At 44.6% G+C, this 20,762-nt stretch overlaps 1 protein-coding gene across 1 annotated transcript in view; it reads left to right on the top strand.

The window, feature by feature from the left end:
* Nucleotides 1-16,277, top strand: part of LOC114227989 (ABC-type organic anion transporter ABCA8-like) — a 56,421-nt gene extending 40,144 nt beyond the window's left edge. The window contains exons 29-37 of the mRNA XM_054709442.1: nt 618-709; nt 2,245-2,405; nt 2,907-2,982; nt 3,062-3,156; nt 7,497-7,616; nt 7,796-7,936; nt 9,535-9,614; nt 15,896-15,951; nt 16,082-16,277. Of these exons, the coding sequence (XP_054565417.1) occupies nt 618-709; nt 2,245-2,405; nt 2,907-2,982; nt 3,062-3,156; nt 7,497-7,616; nt 7,796-7,936; nt 9,535-9,614; nt 15,896-15,951; nt 16,082-16,180 (920 nt within the window). The 3' untranslated portion in view covers nt 16,181-16,277. The remainder of the gene's footprint in view (nt 1-617; nt 710-2,244; nt 2,406-2,906; nt 2,983-3,061; nt 3,157-7,496; nt 7,617-7,795; nt 7,937-9,534; nt 9,615-15,895; nt 15,952-16,081) is intronic.
* Nucleotides 16,278-20,762: the final 4,485 nt, after the last annotated feature.

Raw genomic sequence — 20,762 nt, 5'->3', positions numbered from 1 at the left:
GACCACCTCTTGGTTCCCACACAGACCCATCAGCGGGGTGACCTTGACAGCTCCTTTTACATGGCTCATTCCTAGAGAAATTAACTAACTCATGCCCATGGATAGGGGCTTAGTCACATCCACATGGAAACCATAAGCACCCTGTTGAAATAAAACCATTGAAACCCCCAAAATGTGCTTTTCTCTGTAATGAACATGATTAATTTCCTAACGTTCATTATTATTCACAAGAAAACAAAAAGAATGTGCCAGCATGTTCTGAAGCCTTGACCGGCAGATGGTACATGACTTCATTTTGTGACATTATTGCACAGTTCTTAGGATCACAGGACATGTGTGACATGTGTGGTCTGATACACCTAGCTTCCAAGAGTGACTTTGTCACTTCCCATCAGTGTGACTTTGGGCAGCTAACCTCATCCCTAAGAGCTTTTGTTCAGAAATATGTAAGAAAGGCTTATGAGAGCCTCTGGGAGGGAGGATATGACAATTACATGAGACACTACCTACAAATCATATAGAATACTTGTCACACAGTGAGACTTCAGACTATGTTTTTTTCTTAGTTTTATTATCAAAATCAATTTGTATTAAATGTGACCTTTATTTTTTTCCAGGTGAGATTTTAGGATTACTAGGACACAATGGAGCTGGTAAAAGTACATCCATTAAAGTGATAACTGGAGACACCAAACCAACTGCTGGACAGGTAGGTGAATCACGTGGAAATACGTTACCTAGTGGTGCTCGAAATAAATTTTATAAGATGTCAATGTATTATACACAGCCAAATCTCACTTATTCATTAGATGAATGAAGTGATTAATGTGGCTGAATACACATTACAAATTATCAAATTATCACAACAAAACTAATCACTGAAAGGGAATAATTATTCATGCCTGTAAAGGCAATATCTGGGAATGTCCAAAGTCAGAATTCATACAAATTCTGTTTATACTACCATAAAACACCTGGATTTGAACTTTCAATGAGCACTGTCCTCCTAATATGAATTAAAATGTTTTAAAAAACACAACAATATTTAGTGATCATTGTCTTTAAAAAGTGGTCAGTTACTATAACACATATTTTTATAGAAATACACTAACTAGGGGGAAGTGTTTTCAAGGAATGGCTCCAAGTTGAGCAATAGAGATATGATGTTGACAGAATTATCCATGCGATTCAACTGCATAGAAGGCCAAGCAAATAAAAAGAGCTGAATTTATCAAAGAAAACATGAGTTACAGTGAAAAGTAAAATTCTATGGCAGGAGATAGGTGACCTTCAGAACTCCTTTGAAAAGTATGTGGGAGGTGAGGGGAGTGGAGAACAGAATCCTAAGGCAGAGGTCTGTGCAACTCCACCATGGGAAAGGGGCTGGTGGTCACGCCCACCCAGGGAAGACCACCAAGACCGTGATTGGCAGGTGTCTCAGGAAAGAGGAAGGAGGAAACATATTCACAGTCACTCTGACGCTGAGGTGAGAGCAGGTGTTGGTGAACGGTGCCTCTGGGTGATGTTGGCGGCTCAGGGAGTGCTTAGTTCAGATGAGAGCACCACCTTGAAATAAAATCAATATTTTATTTCTCCTTAAGCATGGGCAAAAAAATAGGTAACCATTCATTGAGATCTTGGAATGAAGTATTTCTAAAGGTTACGTGAGATCTGAATGACGAATGAAGTGAATAAAGCCAGCAACCATTTGGGTGACATGAAATCAGCTTGAATCAGATCAGCCAGAGTGATCTTTATAAAATGCCATTGTCCTGCTTAAACACTTTCAGCGACCTCCCACTGCTCTCCTTGCTGGTCAGGAGCCAATTCCCACATCCCTCCTGTCACATCTCTCTCTTCTCGCCTGGACCCCTCGGCTCCAGGTCCCCTGCTTTTGCCTGGGGTCTGAGAGCACATTGAGCATCATCCCTCCACAGGGCTTTGCTCTACTCCAAACTCCTGGCCCTTTCCAGGGCAGGCGCCCTGTCACCCTTCTGCTGCAATGGTCCCTCAGCAGGCAGGCTTTCTCCGATGGGCCCATCTAAGGTCACTTGCCCTGAGTATGTGTTTGTTGCCATGTATTTACACTCTGACAACCTTCCTCCAACCAAAATGGTTGCAGGTGATTCGACTCAATGAGACCGGAGACTTTCTCTAGGTTTCTTGGTTTATAAGGAGAAAGATGTCATGGGAACTCAGGAGCAATGCAGGCCACAGGGTCTGAGAGTGAAGTTTTCTCTGCAGGTGCTACTAGAAGGCAGCAGCGAAGGGGACCCTCTGGGGTTCCTGGGGTACTGTCCTCAGGAGAATGGGCTGTGGCCCAACCTGACAGTGAGGGAGCACCTGGACGTGTTCGCTGCGGTGAAAGGGCTGAGGAAAGCAGATGCCACAGTCACCATCACACGGTACGGCGGGGGAAGGTGGGGGCAGGGTTACTGGGAGCACACACCTGTTGCTACCTGAGAGGTCCAGGAAGTCAGGTGGACTGACAGCCTCCACAGGAAACTCAAGACTTCCCAGGAGACTCAGCACTGACCCAGATCACAATGGGGAGATTTGCCATCAGAAACTGGTTTTCCTGATTTTAACATGTTATTTCATTTTCTCATCTTAAATATGGAAAGAAAAAAGTATGTATTGGCAAATTAATAAAAAATACTAAAATTTAAGTGTAAACTATCATAGGACAGCTATTTGCATGTCATAAAATGCACTTCAAATCTTTTCAAAGGAAAAACTAATGTTGGGGGGCACGGGGGTGTCAAACCAGGCCATTGTAACGTGGCCCAGCGTCTATTTCAGAACCCCATCTCCGAGCTCTGTCCCCACCCTGCTCCCGCGTGGCTCGCTCTCCCACCAAGTGTCCTGGTTGTCAGAGGCCTGGAGCCCCACTGTGTTTGCTTCAGGTTGGTGGACGCGCTCAAGCTGCAGGAGGAGCTGAAGCGCCCCGTGAAGGCCTTATCAGAGGGAATCAAGAGAAAGGTAGGGGCGGGGCTGGGGTTACCCCAGGAGGCCCATGGAGCCCAGATCCCTGCCAGATGCGCCCTTCCTCTCCTTCCAGCTGTGCTTCGCGCTGAGCATCCTGGGAAGCCCATCGGTGTTGCTGCTGGACGAGCCGTCCACGGGCATGGACCCCGCGGGGCAGCAGCAGATGTGGTGAGGGGCGCGCCCGGTCGGGGCCAGCGTGGACGCCTGGCAGGGAATCCGTGAAGTGTTTAACTCCTGTGAACATTGTCCCTTAAGCTGTTTGGTTTTGTTTTTCCCTTTTCATCAAGTTTCTAACGTGTGAAATCTGAATTCTGTCGGGGACATATACAAACTTACATCAGTTTCTTAGGTCAAAGTTGTGGCTACTTACTTTTTTTTTTAAAATATTTATATTGATTTTAGAGAGGAAAGGAGAGAGAGAGAGAGATACAAACAAAAACAAGGAGCGAGAATCACTGATCTACTGCCTCCTGCACACCCCACACTGGGGATGGAGCCCCCAAACCAACCATATGTCCTAGTTCACAGTGGAGCTGGTAAAAGTACATCCATTAAAGTACATGAGGTCAACCCTCAACCACTGAGCCATGCCGGTTGGGCATGGCTACTCACTTTTAAATTCACAGTTCTGAGCAGCTGCAGCCAGCTCTCTGTACCCAAAGAGACGAGTTCACTATCACTAATTCCATCATAATATTTATCACATTCTATTACCAGTTTTTCAGTCTCCATTAGATTGGGGTTCTGTGAGAGCAGAGAAGTTCATGCTCCCTTTTCCTTGAAGTAAGTACCCAATTCTTTGCTAAATGAGTAATGAACAATAGTTCTATTCAAATAGTATGTATTTATCCATAATTATTAAGCATTCATCTCTAAATATTCTACAATCTGATTTTAAATCCTCAAATTTAAATAGGAAACTTAGTTTGTGCGAAATCATTTTTAAAATGTGTATCTTTGGGACATTTTATTATAAAAAGCTGTTCTTGTAGACATAACTAATAAGAACTTTTTCATCATATATGTTCATATTTTTAACTTGGCCTTCTAGTGAACCTTCAGCATCATTGAAGGGATAATCTGGGGGATTGAAAAGCATAATTCATCAATGAGCCTCTCTTATTTTTCCTTTATTGACAGTAGGGCTTACCCCTACGTGAATTTGGCTTCCCATTTTGTTATGTTGGGTTCAAACCCCCGTGTAATAGCCACCACTGAAGGCAGATTTCGGTAGACTTTCAAAGTGTTATTTGACTTGAGGCTCCACATGCTTTGTAGCTTGCAAAACGCAATGGCCTGGCCCTGCCTGCATAGCTCAGTGGTTGTATGTCTACCTATGAACTAGGAGGTTACGGTTAGATTCCCAGTGCGGGGCACATGCCTGGATAACAGGCTCGATCCCTGGTGTGGGGCATGCAGGAGGCAGCCAATCAATGATTCTCTCTCATCATTGATGTTTCTATCTCTATCCCTCTCCCTTCCTCTCTGAAATCAAGAAAAACATATTTAAAACACACACACACACACACACACACACAACAGACTGCCAATCCTGCAGCAACAATGGTCCAACTGCCACCCCTGTAGCGGCTGTAGCTCCAGCTCAGCTCCCCTATTTCCCCCGCCTCCTGGAGAGCTCAGTTCATCCCAGCCCAAAGGCTGCGGCCACCAACTGCATGCCTCTACAGAAAGCAAGGCGGCCACACCTCCCGTACACTGTCTCTTAATACAAAATAAAAACAACCCTGAATATTGTTCATATAGCCAATACTTTGCAAAAACATCTTCCTGTTTCTCATTAAAGGAAAAATAATCATGGTCAGGGCCCAAACATACTCACTGTGAGTATTGGCAGCCCTCGGGTTAAATCGCATTCCACATACGTAATTTTGTGGTTAAGTCACCACCTCCCATCTTACCTAATAATAGACAAACATGTAAATTGACCATACCTTCGTTACACCCATAGCCAATCAGAGTGAGTATGCAAATTAACCCAAAAGAGATGGTGGTTAATTTGCATACATAGGCGCCCAGTGCCTGTGTCCCAGGAACATCCTAGCACCTAGGTCACTGTGAGGTAAGGCCACCTGGGCCAAGAGCAGCCTGGGAAGGGCCTGAGCCAGGGGGCTCCTGGGCAGGGCCAAGCCTGCAATCAGAACGAGGGGGCAGGAACGATTGCAAGGAGCCAGGGAGCCGGGCAGCTGGGGATCCGCTCCTGCCCAAGGCCGAAAGCCTCCACAGGAGGCTTTCGGCCTGGGCAGTGGGCAGGAGCGGAGCCTGCGATCCATCGCAGGGAGCCAGGGAGCCAGGGCAGCCGGGGTTCCGCTCCTGACCAAGGCTGAAAGCCTCTGCCAGAAGCTTTCGCCCTGGGCAGTGGGCAGGAGCAGAGCCTGCGATCGATTGCAGGGAGCCAGGCAGCCAGGGGTCTGCTGCTGCCCAAGGCCTGAGCAGTGGGCAGGAGTGGAGCCTGCGATCAATCGCAGGGAACCGGGCAGCCGGGGGTCAGCTCCTGCCCAAGGCTGAAAGCTTCCGCTGGAGGTTTTTGTCCTGGGCAGTGGGCAGGGAGCCGAGCCTGCGATCACAGGGAGCCTGGGATCCCCTGCCTAAGGCCGAAAGCCTCTGCCAGAGGCTTTTGGCCTGGGCAGCCCTGGGCAGGAACGAAGCCGGTGCATCAGAGGGAGCTGGGGGGCCCCTGCCCAGGCCTAAAACTTTGGCCATAGGCTTTAGGCCTGGGCAGGCCCCAGCCCGCGATTGGTGTGAACTACAGAGGAAACACCTTTCTGACTGCACATTGGCTAAGCTCCCTGTATGCCACTGGTATTATTCTTAGTAACTTGGGTAATAAGAATCCAAAAAGGTGATCTAGGGTTTTTCCACCTCACTCCTGAGGAAAAAAACAAAGGTCCACTGCTGGAGGGCTAAGAAATGTCATATCCTGCCCTAGCCGGTTTGACTCAGTGGATAATGCCTCGGCCTGCCCACAGCAGGGTCTGGGTTCGATTCTGATCAAGGGCATGTACCTAGGTTGCAGGCTCCTCCCTGGCTGGGGCCCAGATCAGGGCTCATGCAGGAGGCAACCAATCAAAGTGTTCCTCTCACTTTGATGTTTCTCTCTGTCTTTCCCTTTCTCTTCCACATTCTCTAAAAGTCAATGGAAACATACCCTCAGGTGAGGATAAAAAAAATAAATAAAGAATTGCATATCCTATGAAAGACACATCTTGAAAATGCCTAAAGAAAGTTGTCATTTTTTTTTTGGTGAAGGGACTAGAGTCTGTGTTGATGAAAACACCTTGGTGGCTGTGATGACTGGCAGTGGCTGCAGCAGTGGGGTGATGGGACTGGTGCCTTCCCCTGATCAGCCCGGTTGCCTCCCACAAAGGGAGGCCAGACTGCGGCTTAGGCCCATGGGGAGCAGGCCTAAGCCATCAGTAGGACATCCCCTGAAGGCTCCCAGTATGTGAGAGGGGGCTGGTTGGGCTGAGGGGACCCCCCACCCCCAGTGTACGAATTTTGTGCACCGGGCCCCTAGTCTACACTAATAAAAGAGTAATATGCAAATTGACCACACCTTCCTGATGCCCACCAGCCAATCAGGAGTGAGTATGCAAATTAACCCAACAAAATGGTGGGTTAATTTGCATACCAGGCGCCTAGGGGCGGGGCGGGGTGATGACGCAGGCATTCTACACCACCTGATCTGCTCCGGGCCCCTGGGCAGCATGGTAAGGTGGAAAGGCGGCTCCGGGCCGGAGCAAAAAGGCAGCTCCAGGCTGGATCAAACACTCTGCCGGCAGCCAGGGAAAGGAAGGCCCATTCTTGCACGAATCTTCGTGAATTGGGCCTCTAGTTTATTTATATAAAAAAAAAGTTCCATCATTTCAACGTATGTACATATGTGCTTTATGTTTTTTATTATTTACTGTATTTACCACAAGTAAAGGTCAGGAATTATCTTCCTTTTAACCTTTTGCACTCGGATGTCGAGTGTGACTCGACACGGTTAGCATCGGTAGCAGCTCGTATGTCGAATTGTATTGAATTATCAATAATTTGAAATATAAAAAAATCCAAATAAATAAGTTTGTGTGAAAAGAAACTCCAGTTTTTTATTCTACTGCCGCGCTTTGTAAAATCTGGGGTATTTAAAAAATTAAATCCCGAGTAGAATAAAGGAATCGAGAAAAAAGCATGCGAGTGCAAACGGTTAAATTAGTTTTACTGTTTCACTTCACTACTGCTGTGTATGTGCTCCATGTAAGTGACATAGGTAGGTGGGTTCCGACTACCAGATAAAATCTCCAACGTAACCCAAGGACCTACTGTATTGTAATTGCTATTTAAGTAGCTATGGTGTATCTGTGTGACACAATAAGACACACTCACCCCGTGTCCCACACTTCTCGTGAGAATGGTAATTCTCGTTAGGATTCACAGGTGGGGCAGAGGTCAGGGTTCTGGATGTTGTTGTGTATGTTTCCCATATATCTTTTCTTTCCATTCAGGCAGGTGATCCGGGCCAGCTTTAACAACTCCGAGGGGGGCGCCCTCCTGACCACCCATTACATGGCCGAGGCAGAGGCCCTGTGTGACCGTGTGGCCATCATGGTGGCCGGGAGGTTGAGGTGGGTGTCCGCCCAAGCCCACACTTGACCACCAGGTGCATGGCTGGCAGTTTGTCGGTGGGCAGAGAGGTCATTTCCTGGGACCACCTGGCCAGGGCCTGATGGTGAAGTTCTGAGATAGCGCTAGCAGCAAATCCCAAGTCTCAAGCATTGCCTCCTCCTCCTCCCCCTTCCTCCAGATGTATTGGTTCCATCCAGCACCTGAAGAGCAAATTTGGCAAGAATTACCTGCTGGAGATGAAGGTGAAGACCCTCGCCCACGTGGAGCCCCTCCACAGCGAAATCCTGAGGCTTTTCCCCCAGGCTGCTCGGCAGGAAAGGTAAGGATGGTGGCTGGCTTTGATCTGCTATCAGATGTCAGTTTTTCCTTGTCATGTTCATAGAGCTGTGGTCATTCAAGTCCACATTTAGCCCAAAGGAAACCCTAAAGAAAGAAATTATTTGTTGCACACTGCAAAAAGTCAACTAGGTAAGAGCTGATGTTACATGTTATGGTCCTACTACTTGCCAGGTATTGTCCTGTTCTTGGGTTATCTTACTTAATTTTCACAGAGACTTTCTAATGTAGACTCTGCTGTTCCAGTGAAAAAGGAGATGATTGCACAAATGCATTATAAGACTCTGGCCTTTACAAGGACCTTAATCCATGAAAACTGGTAAATTGGTTAGGTCACATGACAGCTAATAAGTGGCAAAAATGGGATATAAAACTGTTTCATTTCGAATCTATTAATATTTCCAATTTTATATAGAGTCTGGTCATGGAACAATCCTCATAAAAGTAATACACTAAAAAAATACAAAGATTAACATTAGGGTCATTTTTTTAAACAACTGCAATTCAACTGCAGAAGACAGGTAATTTAGGAGTTTGGGGACAGTAGTTAAGAGAAACAAGTCATAATGACAAGGCCAGAAAATATATTTCTACAGTGGAGTATAAATATAAAGTCAATGTTATAACTCATCGTGCAGCCCAGGACTAAATAGAAATATGTCATAGGGGTGCAGGGAATGAGCAAAATGGATGAGAAACGTTGCTCCATAAATATGTGAAATAGCATCTTTAGGAAATGAAATCTGAATCTTTCTGGTTTTCAAATGATGGAAAGACTAATTTATCTGAGAAACAAATTATTTTCAAAATGGTGGCTGGACATTATTTGGAGCTTGAATTCCTGGAGATTTCTGGTTTCCTAATCAGAGACTCAGTTATGGTCTCCTGTGTTAGGAAAGCAGTTTGAGTAGAAAGGGGAAGGTAGGCAAGGTAGAAATGCTCTGGAGAATAGACTTAGATTTCTGCCTGAGCTGGAAGCTTGAAGAAACTGCATGGTGTCAGGGCCCGGTTGGAGGACGAAGCCGAGGAGTAAGTGTTGACCTAGAAAGTGAGGTGGGCCCTAGCCAGTTTGACTCAGTGGATAGAGCACCAGCCCGTGTTCGATCCCAGTCAAGAGCACACATTTCAGTTGCAGGCTGCAGGCTCCATCCCTAGCCCTGGTTGGGACCCTTGCAGGAGGCAACCAATCAATATGTCTCTCTCACATTGATGTTTCTCTCTGTGTGTCTCTCCCCTTCCCATCCACTCTCTCTAAAAATCAATGGAAAAAACATCCTCTAGTGAGGATTAACCAAAAAAAAAAAAAAAAAAAAAGTGAGGTGGAAGGTGACTTTGGTAAATCTGGAAATTTACTTTGCATTGTACCTTCTCATCTCCATCTGAGGGGCCAAGGGCACTATCTGTCTGACTCCGATCCCCGGTTTTCCTTGTGAACTGCCTCTTTTTTATTAGTATGATGCACCCTCTGCATTTCGCCTACCCCAAACCACACTTACAGAAATAAAGGCCAGAGAGATGTCTGAGTCAGTTCACGTCCATCACGGGTGGTATCAGCATCTCTCTCTCCTCTTTGCCTCCCAGGTACTCGTCTCTCATGGTCTACAAGTTGCCGGTGGAAGATGTGCGACCTTTAGCACAAGCTTTCTTCAAATTAGAGAGGGGTAAGAGTGATAGGCTTTGAAATAAGAGCCTGAAAGCAGATAATTTCAAGTCACAAAATAATCCATCTCCATGGAAAACATGAACTGTGTTATAATGTGTTAAATTCAAAAGTTAAAATTTCAAATTGAATTTTAGGAGCACAATATCAAGGAAGTACAGGCATTCTGTGTGCGTTTGTGGGGGTGGGGGAAATGGGACTGATTTTTACTCTTCTGGTTTTCTTTCCATATCTTTTTGTGTATATATTATAAGTAAGTAAAACTCAATCATAGATGCATTTAAGAACAATACTGTCAATAAAAAAGAAGAATATTGTCTTTTGGAATACTGGTGCTTACATGTTTAAAACTAAATTTTGTGTGGACTTGCATATTATTGTTTTGCCTTGGACTCTATATTAAGAAACTTACCTCTTGTCTCGTCACTAAGATGATCTTGTGTCTGTTGTGCTATAAAACTGACCACACTGCATCTGTCATCACCAGGCTCATCACCTTGCCATCTGAGCCCATTAACTCTGTGACTCTGCTCTGTGCTAGCTGGACCTCCCTCTCCATCCATATTCTTTCATTGTCACTGCCCAGTGATATCTTCGCTTGCTTGTCACCTTCCCTGAGGAAGAGATTCGAGTCTCCTGGTTCTAGAAGACTCTTTTTCCTCTTGTTAATAGCATCCATGGTCACAGTGATACCTCTTCTTTCTATTCTCTGAGCTGAACACCCCAGCATTCTGAGCATCCTCAGACTGACACTGTGGCCAGTACTAGCCTAGTATCTTTGGTGCTATATTTCCAACCCGGTACTGTTGGTGGTATATATCCAGCCTGCTGGGCTCTTATTGGGGTTCTAAATACCTTTCCCAGTCCATTTTGGTCAAGGAGAAGGTTTTCTACTTGGTTTGGGTCAAGCAAGCTGCATGGACAGAAAGAGGTCCATGAGGATTACCTGCTTCTGAGAAAACCACAGGCATCTTTCTCTATAATCTTCTGATGCAACCCTTTTCCAAATGTGTCTGCCTTCCACCTCTTCCTGCGCTGGATGTGCAAAACCCCCAGCTCACCTGCAGGAAGGGAGGCCTTCTCAGCACCATTTCCTCCCTTAAGTAGACATCTCAGAATCTGTGCAACATAGCACCTTTCCACAAGCCTATGTGAATGCATTGCTGTTCTTTTAGCTGAAGGCTCTCCTTAAACCATCCTAACGGTTCTTGTCTTCACCTTTTCATTTAATATTTTTTTTAAATTATATTTGAATTCTGTGATGACTTCTAAGGCCATCTGGATATAAAAACATATAAACCCCTAACATCCATCCATCCTTGTGCAGTTAAACAGAGCTTCGACCTGGAGGACTACAGCCTGTCACAGTCCACCCTGGAGCAGGTGGGTCAGTTTTAGTGATCTTACATCATCCATGGAATTTAACTGTACAATATGTACCTTTGCATTTCACTCTCTTGGAGCTGCAGGAAACAGTATGACATCCCTGTCTCTCTACTTCTCATCGCCTTTTAGGTCTTCCTGGAGCTCTCCAAGGAGCAGGAGCTGGAGAATTTTGATGATGAACTGCAACCCTCCATGAAGCTGAAGCTCCTCCCACAGGAAGAGCCTTGAAGCCCCAAGTACTTTCTGTTTCCATTCAAGCCTGTGGTTGTTTTTGAAGACATTTATTTTAATAGCCTCAATGCTTGTATCTAGAACCTATATGGTGAACACTGACATGGTGTTTGGTGTGGTGGCGAGGAGGAGTGAGCACTGGCAAATGCAGTGACAACAGGGACAGAGGCACCCGACTGAGCCCACCTCCCGGTCCCAGCCTACGTGTGTCTGCAGGTCACCCTGATCCCATTTCTCTGTCTAATGCTGAATAAATAAATTTACATTTCTGATTATGATATACAAATTTTATTAATATTTTTATCAAAAACTTAAAATCCTTTTTTTGCTAACCTAAACAGAGAAATCCATATATTTACCCTTCAGCAAGTGTGACACTTTATAAAGGTGATATTTTAATGATAATTTAAGTGAGCATGTCAAAAAGTATTATATTTTTTAAAAAATATTTTAATACATATTTTATGGCTAAAAATATGAAAACATCATTCATTGGTCATAAAATCTGATATGAACATATTTGATAACATTTCCTATGGTAACACTATCAGTCATACAGACATAGTCTGGAAAACTGAAAACTTGCTATTAGGAATGTATTATACTTTTTTATTTTTATAAACTAACAGAGTTCGATGTTCATTGTATTTTTAAATCTTTGCTAAAGATGCTTGTATTGTAATTGATCTTTTATGGACAGCTGCCACTTCATCTCAGAAAGTTGATAAATGTAATAGATCCAATGACCAAGTTGGTGGAAAATATAAAATAAATTTCATATGTATAATTTTGAAATGTATTTTATTTCATGTGTCTTTTTCTCGACTCTTGGGCCCCTAATTTATAAGTTCATTTCAATGCAATGGAAAATGATGTCTAATACAAGAGCAAGTTTGCTGCTTTAATCAATGCGCTACCAAAATCTAAATGAAGAAAACACCACACCATGATTAAGGTAGTAAAAAGCAGTGGCAAGCAGAGCCATTTTCTAGAAAAATCTTCTCAGACAACCGGGTATGATGGCCATGCATAAAATGTAAGATTTTCTGAGTGGAGAGGATTACCTGCTGGAGATGAAGGTGAAGACCCTCGCCCATTTGGAGCCCCTTCACATCGAAATCCTGAGGCTTTTCCCCCAGGCTGCTCGGCAGGAAAGGTTAACCCCGGCGATGGTCTGTTTCACTTTGGTCTCCGTTTTATTTTCTATCTTCTCATTCTTTTTTTTTTTTTTTTTAACTTTGTGGTCATTGTGAAAAATTCCTATTGAAAGTCCCAAACCCAAGGGCTACTACAGGAGGGGAACAAGAGAACAAAGTGCTCATTGGGAAACTGATTCTAAGGGAAGGTGCAGGTACTAACCGGTACCTGTACCTAGTTCATTTCAGTTGTCCTTTTAGAGGGTGAAGCCACCCCCATTCAAGGAGACCAGCTGTATAACACCCAGTGCCGGGCAGCAGTCAGCCTCGCTGAACGGTGTCCCTTAGTGTTTTTATTACCAGGAACACTATCAAGTAAGAATGGCCCAGGAGGCTCAGGTAGGTTAGACCCGTAGTCGGCAAACTGCGGCTCGCAAGCCACATGCAGCTCTTTGGCCCCTTGAGTGTGGCTCTTCCACAAAATACCACGGCCTGGGCGAGTCTATTTTGAAGAAGGGGCGTTAGAAGAAGTTTCAGTTTAAAACATTTGGCTCTCAAAAGAAATTCCAATCGTTGTACTGTTGATATTTGGCTCTGTTGACTAATGAGTTTGCCGACCACTGGTTAGACCATGCCATATAACTTTTGGTGGGGCCGGGAGGTGAGCCTCATCTTCTTTAGTTAAATAGGATTCTCACTAGGAGAGAAGAAGGATGATAAGGAATCGGCTCTGCCCTTCCAGAGGAGTGCGCAAGGTCGGATTCCTGCCCTTTGTCTCCCAAAGGGGCCTCTTCTTAAGAGCCTTGAAATGGTTCTGCTTCGTACATTGACTTCCTGTTGTTCGAAGAGCGTTCACACTGTGGCTGTTTCCAGCGCTGTACAGATGTGTACCTGCAGACAAGTTATTGGTGCCATTGTAGCTCCCTTTCACTTACTTTTTACCTATGTCATGGTTGTATTTTTTTCAATTACTGCTTACGTTCAGTGTTATTCTGTAGTAGTTTCAGGTATACAGCATAGTGGTTAGAGAGTCATATACTTTACTAAGTGATCCCCCTGATATTTCCAGTATCCACCTGGCACCATCCATAGTTATTACAATACTAGAGGCCCAGTACATGATTGAATCATGCACGTGTAGGGTCCCCTACACGCTTTCGCTTTTTGCGGTGGAGCTGGGTGCCTGTCCGCTGGTGCACCAGGCCTTTCAGAAGCCTCTGGCTTGGCAGAGTCTTCTGAAAGGCCTGGTGCCGGAGCAGACAGGCACCCAGCTCCCCCACTTTTGATGGTCCCCAGCCGCTGAGGGGGGCTACCCTGCTGTTGAGAGGCACAAGGGGCGGGACTCCCGCCCCCTGCGCCTCTCAACGGCCGCTGAGGGGGGCTGCCGCGGACACCTGGCTACCCTGCCATTGAGAGGCGCAGCTGGGTGTCCACAGCAGGCCCCCTCAGCGGCCGCGGGTCTGGCCATTGAGAGGCACAAGGGGGCAGGAGTCCCGCCCCCTGCGCCTCTCAACAGCAGGGTAGCCCCCCTCAGTGGCAGCGGATCTGTGCCTCTTAATGGCCAGATAGGCCACCCCCAGTCCCGCCCCCCAGCCTCCCGCCGCCCAATCGTGGGCGTAGTGGAGTGATGGTAATTTACATGTTACTCTATTATTAGATAGGATTATTGATTATCTTTCCTATGCTGTACTTTACACCCCCGGGACTATTTTCTAACTGCCCATTTGTAGTTCTTAATCCTTTTACCTTTTCCACCCAGCCTCCCAACCTCCCCTTCCCCTCCCCCCCAAAAAAACACCTGGCAACTGGCAAAATGTTCTCTGTATCTGAGTCTGTTTCAGCTTGCTTTCTTTGGTTGGTTGGTTCTTTAGAGAAACGCACATCAAAGCCACAGTGAGATACCACTTCACTCCTGTCAGATTGTTGCTCCTTTTTGGATGTTCACTCGTCAGGGGTTGTCCTCTTAAAGCCCTGAGTTCAGCCTCACTCTTTTCCTTCCAGGTACTCCTCCCTGATGGTCTATAAGTTGCCTGTTGAGGATGTGAGACCTTTATCGCAGGCTTTCTTCAAATTAGAGATCGGTAAGAGCAAGTATTTAGAGGTAAGAGCCTGGGAAACAACCCTAACGGGTTTGGCTCAGTGGATGGAGCCTAGGACTGAAGGGTCCCAGGTTTGATTCCAGTCAAGAGCACATGCCCAGGTTGTGGGCTTGAACCCCAGGAGGGGGCGTGCAGGAGCCAATCAATGATTTTCTCTCATTGATGTTTCTGTCTCTCTCTCTCCTCTCCCTTTCTATCTGAAATCAATAAAAAATATATTTTCTTAAAAGGACTCTGGGAAACAGATACATTCAAAGCTGAACACCTTCCCTTCCTGACTTGTCTTTCTTTTCTTTTCTTTCTTTCTTTTCTTTCTTTTTTTTTTTACTGTCATCTGTCATTAGCACCCTCAGGCATCCTAGTTCTTTAAAAGATCTTTCCCCTTGAGTTAAGCTTAGGATGGCCCCAGACAAGGTTTCTTTTCACCTTCTGATTCTGCCAGTCCCTAAACTCTGTGGTCTATGGATCAATTTACCGCAGTGACCATTTTGGCCTTATGACCAATTTTGCATCATTCTGGTCGGAAGGATTCCCACAATGGGGTCTGATCAACAGGAAGGACTTTATAATTAATTAGAAGCAGGGAGAGAGATGTTTCAGGAAGGCTGCCTCCCTGGAATACAATGGAGCTTTTTCTTAAGAGCCTTCCTGTGTTTCTGCTTTCAAAAATGCCCCCTCCCTCCTCAAATGCCTTCTGATGTGCTTAGTTTGCTGAAATGGAAGTCCTGATTTAGGGGATAAAACAATATTTTTATCAGTTTCCTATCCTGTTATGTGAAGATTACACAAAGTACAAGATATCAAAATGTCCTAAGCTAGTGTTTTTCTCTCCAAATGTTAAGGTAGCCATAGTTACATTCTCAGCAGCAATGCATGTATTGAAATTATGGAGCTAGGCCAAGTAGCATGGATGCAAAAGGCCTGCCCCATTATTATTTCTTTACCTTGCCACATAGACTCATTCTTACATATAATCAGATTGCTTTGGGCTAATGCAAGTTGCAGCGAAATTAGAGCCTCCAAGGTCCCCTTCTTCCTTCAGATTTGAAGACTTGAAGCTAGGGAGGTGAGATGGTCAGTTTTGTCTCTCTTCTTACACTATTCACCTCTACTCATAGGCTGATGGTTTAGGCCTCCCTAGGTCGAGTATAAGGAGAGGAGAGAAGAGCTAATATGGAAGCAAAGCTTGATTTGATCGTTAGAGCTGTCCTATGACAGCAGGGCCTGACTCCCTTTCTCTTGTGGGTGCTTTTGAGGGTTCTTTGATGAGACCCTCTCCCCTCCCATCTTTAGCCTCTGACCACAGCTTCCCGGGGTGAGTGATGCCTCCTCCTCTTGGCCTCTGGGTACTTTTTATACATGACTTTGGTACAACTTTCAGGATCCAAAATATATGACCTCCTAATGCCCATCCATCCATCCTTGTGCAGTTAAACAGAGCTTCGACCTGGAGGAGTACAGCCTGTCACAGTCCACCCTGGAGCAGGTGGGTCCGTTTTAGAGATGTCTGAATCACGCATGGAATATAAAGGTGCAATATATGCATACCCTTTGCACGCACTCGGAGCTCCAGGAGGCAGTGTGACACCCTCTCTCTGTCTTTTCCTCCACGGCAGGTCTTCCTGGAGCTCTCCAAGGAGCAGGAGCTGCAGGACTTCGATGAGGAAGTTGATCTCTCTGTGAGGTGGAAGCTCCTCCAGCAGGAAGAGCCCTAAAGGCTCTTTATTGTTCTTTAGGCCTGTGACTCTTTTTCAGTTAATATTTTATAGCATTATGATACCTTATCGCAGACATGGACAGGGTACTTTTGAAAGAAATGTCATGATTTTTTCTCAATAATATCACCTACGGTGGGACTAAAGAAGCCAGGCCATACAGCCTCTGGACCAGCAGCCAAATTTCACATTTCATGCAGTAGCAAACACAAAGAATACATTTATTATAGAATTGTTTATGTTTATGAGGATGGTGCAGGGATTGCTTAATTTTTTTTCTCTGAACTTTAAAATATGGGATATTTTCTTATCTTTTTTATTATAATAGAAAGTAAGACGATGCTGATTATGGGGGAAAGGAAGTCAGTTGATTACATCACAGCATAGTCTTTGCTTTTTGTAATTCACTTTTTTTTTGTTTTACTTCATTCACTGATTTTCCTTTGCTGGCATTTTTAGGAGTTTAGATTTTAGAGTCTGTGTTTTGCCTATTGTAACTATTAAGAAAATTTGAAACCCGTTAAGATAAATAATTGCAGTAAGACAAGTTGATGAAAGAATACATATGTTTACAAACAATTTTGAAACCTATTTCTGATTTTATGTTGTCTTATGATGCCAGGGTCTACCCTGCTGCAAAACACTAGAACTTTATAGATCTTAATTTCCCATGTCTGTACATGTTGTGATTTATTCAACTGGTAATACTATAAACACCTTAAAATTAACACAATATACTGTACACTTATACTTAGATGAGTTTTTATTGTTGTTGTTACTTTCATTGCTGCGTAAGTCACTGAGTTTATGGTAATTTGTTATGCAGCAATTAAAGTCTAATGCATTTTATAAATAAAATCATATTTAGAGAAGTTGACCTTCCCAAAGTCATAGGTCCCAAGACCCAGAATTCAAACCCAGGAGTCTGTCTGGTGGCACCTACTTTAAGATATCACCAAGCAGAGGGATTAAAGATGGCGACCGGCAGGAAGGTAGGGAGAGAGAGAGTGTGAGTGAGGAACCCATAGAGGAGAGTGTAGACGTGTGTGGTGTGTGTGTGTATGAGCTAGGGTCAGTTAGATTCTGCACGTCTTCCAAGGGGCTGCCTAACCAGGCAGTCCTAGACTGCGGAGCCCCGCGCACAAAGCGGACACATCTCCGAGGCTGTTGCGGACGCGGAGACCACGCCCTCTTGAGAAACAGAGCTGCCTGAGACTCAGATCCTGGCTTCTGACACAAACCAGGACCCTGCAGCCACTGGGGACAGAGAACTGCTACCACAGCTTCAGACCAACAAACAACAAGAATCCAGACTTCCCGGCAGAATTCCGTGAGTCAAAGAGCCTACCCCCTCCCCGCAGGCGCGCAGACAGCGCCATTTTAACTGATAGATCTGCCTCTCGCCCAAGCTGCAGAGCTTTGCGCAGGGACTTGCTCCCCCTCAGGGAATTTGGCGCGCGCACGCGCGTGCCATAATCAGCTCCCTGTTGGGGAAATCTGTCAGTGCGCACAGAGGGCTCCCCTTCGGAGAATTTGGGGGAATTTGGCTTGCGGGTCACAGCTCTCCCTTCGGGGAATCTTAGTGCTTGCACAGAGGGGCTTTCCCTTTGGGGAATTTGGTGCGCAGGACGGACTCCGCCCCCCTTCCGGGACTCTGGTAGAGTGCACGGAGCCAGCTCACCTTCAGGAAATTAAGAGTGTGCGCCCTAGCCGGTTTGGCTCAGTAGAGAGAGCACACACAGGTCGCAGCTCCACTTCAGGGAATTTGGCACGCCGGACACAGCTGCCTGGGATCCCTGACTCACAGCACATTCACACTAAGAGCCAGCGACCCCAATTGTTGGTGCATGCACACACAGGGACCCTGAGTCTCAACGAGAAACCGCACAAGGCAACAGAGACTCTGACACTCTAGTCTTGGTGCAGACACAGGGAAACTCTGACTCCTAGCACATGCTAAGGATCTCATTTTCGGCACATACCAACAGTGTGGTGCAGACAGGGCCCCTGATTCTAAGTGTGCACACGAGACCACACGGAACACTGGGGACACTGGCCCTGGGCAAGTCTGGTTCCCACCAACCAAAGGCAGCCACACGTCCTAGTGTCAGAGCACTTCAGTGAAACTCGGGTGGAACGAAGTCCCCACAGCACACGGCCCAGGTCCATGCAAACAGAAGCTTGAGCTTTCTGGTGATAGCCAGAATGGGGAAACGAAATAACTCACAGAGGAAAGAAAATGTGGAGTCGCCAAGAAAGGAAATCAGTGAAACTGAAGCTTGCAACATGACCAAAAAAGAGTTTAGAGTAATGGTCGTGGAATTTATACATCGGATGGATGAGAAAATAAACAACTTATGCAAGAATCAGGAAGAAATGAAAAGTGATATAGCTACAATCAAAAACACCATGGAAAGTTTCAACAGTAGACTACAAGAAGCAGAGGACCGAATTAGTGAGTTAGAAGATCAGGTACAGAAACAAGCTCAATCTGAACAGCAATTGGAGAAAAAAATTAAAAAGCAGGAGGAAAGCCTAAGGGAGCTTCGGGACAACATGAAACGAAGTAACATGTGTATAATAGGGCTGCCAGAAGGACAAGAAGAGCAGCAGGGATTAGAAAATTTATTTGAAGAAATAATGACAGAAAACTTCCCGGATATGGGAAAGATAAAAGTTACGCAAGTACAGAGAGTCCCAAGCAGGATCAACCCCAAAAGACCCACACCAAGACATGTCATAATTTCAATGGCAAATATAAATGATAAAGAGAGAATCTTAAAGGCGGCAAGAGAGAGACAGAGAGTTACCTACAAAGGAACACCCATCAGATTGTCAAATGATTACTCAACAGAAACACAACAAGCTAGAAGTGAATGGAAGGAGGTATACAAAGTGTTGCAAAGCAAAGGACTGAATCCAAGAATACTATATCCAGCAAGACTATCAATCAAAATTGAAGGGGAAATCAGGAGCTTTGCAGATAAAAAGAGGCTCAAGGAGTTTATCACCACCAAACCAGCAATGCAAGAATTGCTAAAGGGAATACTGTAAAAAGAAGAAATAAACAGGTAAGAAGGAATATAGACACAAAAATAGATATGACCACAAATAAATACCTTTCAGTAATATCTTTAAATGTAAATGGACTAAATGCTCCAATCAAAAGATATCGAGTAGCTGAATGGATAAAAAAACATGACCCATATATATGCTGTCTACAAGAGACCTACCTCAGAACAGGAGACTCACACAGATTGAAAGTGAAGGGATGGAAAAATATCTTTCAGGCAAATGGAAATTAAAAAAAAGCTGGGGTAGCAATACTTATATCTGACAAAATAGACCTCAAAGTAAATGCCATAACAAGAGATAAAGAAGGCCACTTCATAATACTAAAGGGAGAAATCCAACAAGAAGAAATAATTCTGGTAAACATATACGCTCCCAATATAGGAGCACCCAAATACATAAAAAAACTCCTGGAAGATTTCAAGGGAGAGATTAATAGCAATACAATCATAGTAGGAGACTTTAATACCCCACTATCACCACTGGACAAATCCTCTAAACAAAAAATCAGCAAAGAAACAGCAATCCTAAATGAATCACTAGACCAGATGGAATTAATTGACATCTTTAGAACATTTCACCCCAAAGCCACAGAATATACATTCTTCTCAAGTGCACATGGGTCATTTTCAAAGATAGACCATATGCTGGGTCACAGGCAAAGTCTCTTCAAATTCAAGAAGATAGAAATTATATCAAGCGTCTTCTCAGATCACAGTGGCATAAAACTGGAAATCAACTACAATAAATACAATCCAAAGAAATCAAACACATGGAGACTAAACAGCATGCTATTAAACCATGACTGGGTCACCAGAGAGATCAAGGAAGAAATAAAAAACATCATGGCAACAAATGACAATGAAAACACAACAATCCAAAATCTATGGGACACAGCGAAAGCAGTCTTGAGAGGGAAGTTCATAGCTCTACAAGCCTATTGCAAAAAACAAGAAACAATGGTAATAAATTACTTAACCCTACAACTCAAAGAGCTAGAAAAAGAGCAGCAAGAAAAGCCCAGTGTAACCAGAAGGAAGGAAATAACAAAGATCAGAGCGGAGATAAATGACATAGAGACCAAAGAAACAATACAAAAGATCAACAAAACCAAGAGCTGGTTCTTTGAAAGGATAAACAAGATTGATGGACCTCTAGCCAGGCTCACCAAGAAGCAAAGAGAGAGGACCCAAATAAACAAAATCAGAAATGAAAGAGGTGAAATAACAACAGACCCCGCTGAGATACAAAGGATTGTTACAAAATACTACGAACAACTCTATTCCAACAAACTGGACAACCTGGAGGAAATGGACATATTCCTAGAAAAATATAACCTTCCAAAAATCAATCAAGAAGAATCTAAAGAGCTCAATAGGCCAATAACTATGGACGAAATTGAAGCAGTCATCAAAAAGCTTCCGGCAAACAAAAGCCCGGGGCCTGATGGCTTCACAGGAGAGTTTTACCAAACATTCAAGGAAGAACTAAAACCTATCCTCCTCAGACT

This window comes from Eptesicus fuscus, chromosome 20 (genome assembly GCF_027574615.1).
Source record: "Eptesicus fuscus isolate TK198812 chromosome 20, DD_ASM_mEF_20220401, whole genome shotgun sequence".
Lineage (NCBI taxonomy): Eukaryota > Metazoa > Chordata > Mammalia > Chiroptera > Vespertilionidae > Eptesicus > Eptesicus fuscus.
This window is presented reverse-complemented; position numbering and strand designations above follow the sequence as displayed.